Source organism: Capsicum annuum, chromosome 4, assembly GCF_002878395.1.
Source record: "Capsicum annuum cultivar UCD-10X-F1 chromosome 4, UCD10Xv1.1, whole genome shotgun sequence".
Lineage (NCBI taxonomy): Eukaryota > Viridiplantae > Streptophyta > Magnoliopsida > Solanales > Solanaceae > Capsicum > Capsicum annuum.
Genome location: NC_061114.1, coordinates 185,851,101 through 185,859,271, shown reverse-complemented (window position 1 = coordinate 185,859,271; position 8,171 = coordinate 185,851,101). Strand labels below are relative to the sequence as shown.

General features: G+C 28.3%; 1 protein-coding gene across 2 annotated transcripts; it reads left to right on the top strand.

Moving 5' to 3' along the window:
- Window positions 1-841: 841 nt before the first annotated feature.
- LOC107869604 (WAT1-related protein At1g43650) lies at window positions 842-5,311 on the top strand. Of its 2 annotated transcripts, none has more exons than XM_047411465.1 (7): window positions 842-1,062; window positions 1,161-1,220; window positions 1,505-1,621; window positions 1,784-2,018; window positions 3,230-3,388; window positions 4,128-4,279; window positions 4,886-5,311. In XM_047411465.1, exons 1-7 carry the CDS (start codon window positions 884-886, stop codon window positions 4,998-5,000), a joined length of 1,017 nt encoding a protein of 338 aa, XP_047267421.1. In that variant the 5' UTR covers window positions 842-883; the 3' UTR covers window positions 5,001-5,311. The 2 variants fall into 2 exon arrangements, with proteins under 2 accessions (XP_047267421.1, XP_016571596.1); XM_016716110.2 differs by having other exon boundaries at window positions 1,158-1,220.
- The last annotated feature ends 2,860 nt before the right edge of the window (window positions 5,312-8,171 follow it).

The following is an 8,171-nucleotide window of genomic DNA, read 5'->3' as shown; positions in this document are numbered from 1 at the left end:
TTATTCCATATAAACATAACTTCAAATAATTTGTAGATTCGACACGGCAAGCAATTAGGCAACGTAACTACTATTTCTTTCAGAGTTTTTTTTTTTTTTTTTTTCGATTTAGGTTTAAATTCTGTTAGTTTTAAATTTCACTAAATAGGACATGAATTTGATTGGGAAATTATGGCATAAACCAAATAGGACACAAATTTTAAAAGTTTGGTTGGAAATTTTTCAGAGAAAATAATTTATTTTTGAGAAATTTAATTGGGAAAAAAGTGAAAAGATGATTTGATCTATATATTACAGTGTTTCAATGAAGAGCAAAAAGTTCGATGTAGATGTAAATAAATTTCTATAATAGTGAATCGTGCTTTTCATAGGGTAAAATATGTTATTTTGGTCCAACTTACGGTAGAAGTTAATTTAGAAGAAAAAAAATATTCAAAGATCATATAAAGAGTCCAGGTGCACCTATCCTACCGGTGTGGACTCCCAACACATACCATATTTTTTCAACTTAATTCAAAGGGTGTCTAAAAGTAATGCCAAAAATGAGTAAGTTAGTGACAAACTAGTGTATCTTGCATTATAATTTACAGTTTTTACCCAAAACAATTTCAACTTTTATAAGAGGTTGATCAATTTTATGTCTAGCATTCTTGTCTAAAGATAGACATTAAAGGTTCTCTGCCGTACTATATCCACAACAAAGTTAAAGAAAACTTTAGTCATCATGTTTATTTGGGAAATGTCCAATCTTGAAAGCGAATATGTATGTGAACCACACACTTGCTTGTATTATAAATGAACCACTTCATAGGGGGAAATTAAAATATAATATTGACAAGAAGTGTCATTAACAACCTGGAAATTACATTAGGAAAAAAAAGCTATGGTTTTGAGGAGATATCAACCCTACTTGGCAATGCTCTTTATACAAGTATTATATGCAGGCATGGCTTTGTTCTCTAAAGCATCCATCTCTGATGGCATGAACCCTTACGTATTTGTGTTTTATCGACAAGCTTTTGCAACCCTAGCCTTGGCTCCGTTCGCGATTTTCCTAGAAAGGTCTTCAAATTTTCACCTTCTCTATGTGTATATATATATATACATACTTTAATGTCAAGCTAATTAATATATTTATTATCTTCTTTGATTCACAGTAGCAAGACAGCTTCCCTTTCATTCACCTTATTAGTGAAGATATTCTTTATATCTTTATTTGGGTATGGATCGACTCCTTTTCTTCTTGTCTATATATGCATGCATGCATGCGGTGTGAAGTAAAATATGTACCATCCACAAAAGTTATGTAAAATTGATCGAGTCAGTTGGTTCAGAATGAACGTTATCTTATTACTACACGTAGTTCATGTTAAAAGTAATAATGGATTCAGTTGAACCAGAGAACCATAAATATATGTAAATTGTTCTGTAGAAGTTATAATATTTGCACTAAACTTTACTATGGATTGACTAAGTTGTGTTAACGTGTAGAATTAATTTTCAGGATTACTTTGACCCTGGATCTATGCTATGTTTCAATAAGTTACATATCAGCGACATATGCATCTGCAAGCATTAACACAATCCCTGTTATTACCTTCATCTTGGCTTTATGCTTCAGGTACACACTTCTCTAAATGTTAAGAAAAAAAAGATTAGAATATTTATGGAGCGATCTGAACAGTGAGGATTCATATGTCCGACTTCTATCGAGAGGCTGTGTTGTTGTTTTTGTCAAATATTAATGATTATATATGTACTTTTGTCTTTTGATGATGTTAAGGATGGAGAGCATTTGTTATAAGCAAAGCCATGGAATTGCTAAGATTATAGGTACAGTTGTGTGTGTTGCTGGGGCTTTGGTATATGCTTTTGTAAATGGACCTCCTCTATATCCAGAAAGCCACAAAAAAATTCATTATCAAACTTCAATTGGCACCTCCAAAGGGGAATGGATTAAAGGTTCTCTCATCATGCTCTTAGCCAACACAATGTGGTCATTGTGGCTTATTCTCCAGGTCTTTTTCTGTCTTTTTCTTATCACTTATTTAGACTACAAATCTTTAAAAAAAATTATTTTCTTAAATTTCATCCCCGATCAGACAGAGGTACATGAATTGGATGGAAGGAAGTGGTATATGTTAACAACATAATTATAATTAAATATAGTTTAACCAACAAAAGCAAGTTAGTTACCTTGTTTGTTTAAATTTATGTGAACTAGCATAAAGTTTTAAAAAGATATGAAATTTTGAAAATAGTAGTCTTGAACATGCTACAAGACATTTGAAATTTATAGTCTTGAGACTTGAATGTTAAACACATCATAACATTTGTATTGAAGGAAAATCGTAGCTAGTTGATTTGATTCACTACTTAAATCGTCACCGATTCAATTAAGAAAATGTATATTTATAAAAAGCTTCCCCTACATTCAATTAATTTTTTTTTGTATACTTATACAAATCTTCTCATTATGAGTAATAATGAAAATTTTTACTTTTTTTTTTTTTTTGAATTGGCTAAAAGAAACAAGTCCACATCAATTATAATGGTCAAAGTACTATTTTTTATGGATACCAATTAATTTACCATTAGAATTTATGTCTAAATAATTTATAAATAACTTGATTACGTAAATAATTTTTACAGGATCAACACAAAAAACTTAAAGCCACATAAAAAGGAAAAAGGCAAGCTAGTTAGAATTAAAATAGATAACATTCATGAGGGGCCGTCCTGAAATGCATAAAATAGAAAAACAACACTTAGGGGTCGTTTGGTAGAGTGTATTGAAAAATATAGTGTATACATTAGTTAATGTGTATTACTAGTTTAAAAATACTAAATATGTTTAAGATGACAAAAAATTTTATTGCAAAAAAGTGTACAAAATCAAAAAAGGACATTTTTGTAAACAAACATTTCTTTTATAGATTTTATGTAAGATGTATTATTTCTTATACATGAAACCAAACAATGTATAAGAAATAATACATGCATAACTAATACAAGTATAACTAATACAGATATTATTAACGCAAGTATTATTAATACATTATATTTTGTATTGTTTTTATACACTCTACCAAACGAGTCCTTAGCCTAGCTAGTACGTACCATATATTTTGTGGCTCCTTGTGCAAAAATTAAAGGTTTATTTTGCATTCATAAAGAAGATGGCCCCCCATGTGAAATAACAAATATTCTTCAATTTATTTTGTAACAGGGTCCAATTATGAAACAATATCCAGCAAAATTAAGGCTTACTACTCTTCAATGCCTCTTTAGCTGCATTCAATCAGCAATATGGGCTATTATTGTAAAGAGGGACGTGGCTGCATGGAAATTAGGTTTCAATTTCAATCTTCTCTCTGTGGCTTATTGTGTAAGAACATTTAATTATTTTTTTGGTTAATTTTATGTTTTCTATCCGCCACCAAATATAGAGATTTTTTTCCACCATTCAATGGGAAATTTGAGTTATGAAATATGATTTTCCTATTCATTTCTCATTGAAATTCCTCCGTTCCATATTAGTTATTTATCTTACTAAAAATATTTATTTCATATTAGTTATTTACCTTACTAAAAATATTTATATTGTATTAGTTATCCATCTTACTAAATTCAAAGTGAATTAATTAAATTTTTCCATATCACTCTTACTATTAGTTTTTTTTTTGAAAGCATGAACGTTTGTTTATAAAGTTCAAAAAAGTTTATTAAGGGGTGAATTAATAAAGTCATCTTATTTATAATTTCTTAATATACGTGTAAAAAAAAATAGTAAACTAATATGGAACAAAAGGAGTAGCTCATTGGGAAAATTGGGCAGCTTTCAATTTTTTGCACTGTCATTTTTTTTCCATTTTTTCCCACTAATTCAATCAAAATATATGTGAAAACAACCACCATTTGTCACCATTTCTACTTGTCACTTTTGACATATCAAAAAAAGATAATTTTTTTTTTATTTTATATTTAACATTAGCTGTTTATTGTCCAAACCATTTTCAAGACATATTAATTAATATATGAATAGTATGATAAAATAATCATATCAATAATTATTTTCGGAATGAATGTGTCATTGCATACAAGTAAGTTTTGTTGAAAATTGGCAGGGTGTCTTGGTCACTGGGCTATCATATTGGCTAAGAGCATGGGTAATAGAGATAAAAGGACCAGTATTTACAGCTATGTTTACTCCAATATCTCTAATAGTTACTGCCTTCTTTTCATCTATCTTTTGGAAGGAGACTCCTCATCTGGGAAGGTTTATATGCTTATACTTTTCCTTTTCATCCTACTTAAACATAAAAGGGTTCACTTAATTCTCAAGAACATTAATTTTAGTTTTTTGTTTTTAAGGAGTATTGAAATAATTTTTAAGACTAAACTTGCTCAACTGTTGGAGAAACTATGATTAGAACAAAATTTGGAATTAGCTACAAACTTTGCCGCTAATTCATCGCTAAATTTTCTGTAACTAAAATTTTGTTGGCAATTAGTCACTAATTTGTCATTACATAGGATTAGCAACATTTTTTTTTACTGTTAGCTACAAAATTTATCAGTTAATAATGTTTTTTTTTGAGTAGTATTTTATCAGTCAATCGTCACCTGAGAAAAGTATTTAAACTTTTTCTCCTGCTTTCTTTAGACGAGTGCCATTGTTGAGTTATAGAAAAATTGAATTCCTCTATTTAAGTCATCACAAGAGAATTCACATTTTGGTTTAAAAAAACAGCTAGTCTAAAATTAAATATCTTACCCCCCTACTATAAGTAGCAGTATTTTAATCCCGTATACTATAAGTAGCACTACTTTAATTTATCAAGTGGATTAGCTAATGGTTTAGTACTATGAAAAATATTGACAGTGTATGTGGAGCAATATTGCTGGTGATGGGACTTTATGGTGTTTTGTGGGGTAAACAAAAGGAAGCAGAGTTCAAAAAGACAAGTCAATGCAAAGGAGAAATTACCAGCATATAGCTAGCAAAGGGAGTGAATGGATATGCACTAATTATAGAAATTAAAGTTCCCTCTTTTGTGTTCTTTTCTCTGTTTAAATGAGTGGTAATTGTTGGTTCTTTATTTGGTTTTGCACTAAGATTAGTATATTAGTATATGCACAAGAAAATATTACTCCCTCCTCCTATTTTATGTGTCACCATTTAATCGGGTACAGAGTTTAAGAAAAAAGGAAAGACTTGTTAATGTTTACCAAATTGTCCTTTTATCAAAAAATTGTGTCTTTAAATAGTTACCAAATAAGGAAAGATGACATTCTTTTTGGGACGGACCAAAAATAAAAGATGACACATAAAATGGGACGGAGGGAGTACATATTAATTACTCCCTCCATTTTATTTTAGTTGATTTTTTTTCTACAAATATTTATTTCAATTTAGTTGTTCCTTTGATGAAATCAAAAGGGTTTATTATGTTCTTCTAATACTATTCTTATCATTAAATGACTAAACAAAATGTATATACTCAAGTTTATATTTTCAAAGCATAATTAATAAGGTTAATTTGATAAAATAAACCCCCAAAAAATATTTTTGTAAGGGATGTGCCAAATCTATTGGGGTCAACGACTAATATGAATCGGAGGGAGTAGAAGTATAGGATAAGAATCAATTTAAGTTTTGGTTTAGTTTAATGTGAGTGGTTGTAGTTTTGGTGAGTTTGTTTTTGTTTGTTTTGAGAGGAGTTTTTGGTTTAAAGTTTTAAATATATATATTACTCATATAGTCTTATACATTGTTACTTGTTAGAAGTTTTATTATTAGTTATTGATAGATTAAAACGGGGTTATCTTTTCTGTTCAATTCTCCACTGTAAAAATATAAATGCATAATACTTTGGAATAAACTAGAGAAAAGGATTCATAAGAAGGAAAAAAGTTTAGACCAAAGTGTAAATAAAATGAATAAAAAAGAAAAGAAGTTGGAACTCGAAATTTTGAAAACAAATTAATTTCTATTTGTGCCAAAAAAAAAAAAAAAAAAAAAGAATTTCATTGTGTTCTAACTTCCCTTATACCGGAAAGGGAAAAAATTGAAATATACATTCTTGTATGTTGCATGTAATAACAATACTTCTTAGATTGTAATTAATAATAATTTTTAAAATAAAAAAAGTAAAAAAAAAGATTTAATAACAATTTTAAAACAAAACATTGAATATCAATCACCCATATTTCTTTCAAATCAGTTAATAGTAAAAAAAGATAAATCATTTTTTTTAAAAATAAGTTATCAATTACCCCTTATTTCTTTCAAAACACAGTTACTTGGGCTCTTTCACAATCAAAACAAATTCTTCTTCTTCATTCGAAATGAGTTACTTGAGCTCTTTCACAATTAAAGCAGATTCTTCTTCTTCATTCGAATTTTACTTCATTCACATGTCAGCCAGATCACAGTTAAGATCGAAAAACAACTCAAATTCTCTCAAATTGTTGGTCTTATTCGTCGAAATTTTTTTTCCATTAAAAAATAAATTTACCCATTTACATTGCAATGAATCATCGTTCCATATCCATAAAAAGGTTGGTGTTGTTTATAGATTTAGTGGACTCCATATGATTCACTATTTTCACTTTGAAAACTTGTTGTATATATAAATTGATTGATTTACTATTTTCATACACATTTTGTATACACTATTTTTGGATATAAAATGTATATACAAAATGATTTTATACTAATAAGTTAAGTTATTTTGTAGACTGCATATGATTTCACCACTTTTTATACACTAGAAATTGATTTTATACACTTTTATAAATTGATTTATCATTTTCATACAACTTTTTATGTATATAAACTGATTTATCTTTTGCATATATTTTTTCGTGTGTATAAAATGTGTATACTAATAAATTTTCCTACGTATAAATTTCATACACTGTCTCTATCTATGCCAGATAGGTAGTTGACTAGAGAACGTCATCGACCGAAAATTAAAAATAAGGAGTTGTATATAAACTTAAGGAGAGAAATTTCAACACACATACAAATGAAACAATATATAAAGAGAAAAAAGTTATAAAGTAAAATAACAAAATTCAAAAATATGATGGAGATTATACTTGATTTGTATATTCTTAGAAAAGAGAAAAGATGGAGAAGAAATATGAAGGAGTAAAAAAAAGGAGTAAAAAGATGAAATAAAGAGAGAACTAGATAAATGAAGGAGTAAACAGAAGAGAAATATCTGACTGAAAATGGGTCAAATATCCACTTTTTACTCTTCCAATGAATAACTATACGTTAATTTTATGATAAAAATAAAGTTACTAGTATAATTTATCAAATCTATTGTCATATGCAATTAAAAACACAATTCAATAATTATAAAAAAAAAAAACAGTTACAACTTGCAATAAACAATCTAAAAAGTATATGTAAGATAACCTTTACTATCGAAAATTTCAAATAAAGCCTTCTACTCTTTTATCAAATGGCCCAAATCGCTCTCACGACTAACCTGTTGACATCAGTTAAACTAGTGAATTTAATCGAAAGATGATAAAATAGAGTAAACAACATAAAGCACGACATTATAGTATCTAATTACTAAGCAAAATAAAAGTTTTAAAAATTGTAAAATCCATGAGATATGCCTAGATACATTGGCGTTGATTGCATGTCTTAAATACATGCATGTCTAATTAGGTGTAATTTATTTTAAATACACTGTATCAAAATGTAATACGCATGTATCTGGGACACACGACTTCTATCGTTCGACTTTCTCCCTCTCTCCCACTCTCGCTCCTTTTCTTTTCTGTATCGGAGTTTCACAATTTCATGCATCTGTGTCCAATATCAATTTCTATAGGTGTATCCAACAAAATATGAAATCATGTATTCAGTATAACTTTCACCAATGTATTCAAGATCAATTTCATTCATTATATTTGATATCAATTTTATTTAATGCATCCGGTATCATCGAATACAGTTTATCTGGAACAAACTCAAAAGTATATCTATTGTATTTATGCATAGATATATGTATTTGGTATAAAAAATATATATATTTGATATCAAATATGTACTAATATAATATTATGAAATAAGCCAGTATCAAATATGCACTGATATATCGTGTATTCGTGCATAAATACATGCATAACTATAACGACCCTTC

What these genes read in the sequence shown, in the direction of transcription:
- LOC107869604 (XM_016716110.2), top strand. Translation starts at nt 884, where the DNA reads ATGGTTTTGAGGAGATATCAACCCTACTTGGCAATGCTCTTTATACAA. An exon ending in ATCTTGGCTTTATGCTTCAG is followed by an intron (nt 1,622 to 1,783) that starts GTACACACTTCT and finishes GATGATGTTAAG; the next exon opens with GATGGAGAGCATTTGTTATA. An exon ending in GAGACTCCTCATCTGGGAAG is followed by an intron (nt 4,280 to 4,885) that starts GTTTATATGCTT and finishes AAATATTGACAG; the next exon opens with TGTATGTGGAGCAATATTGC.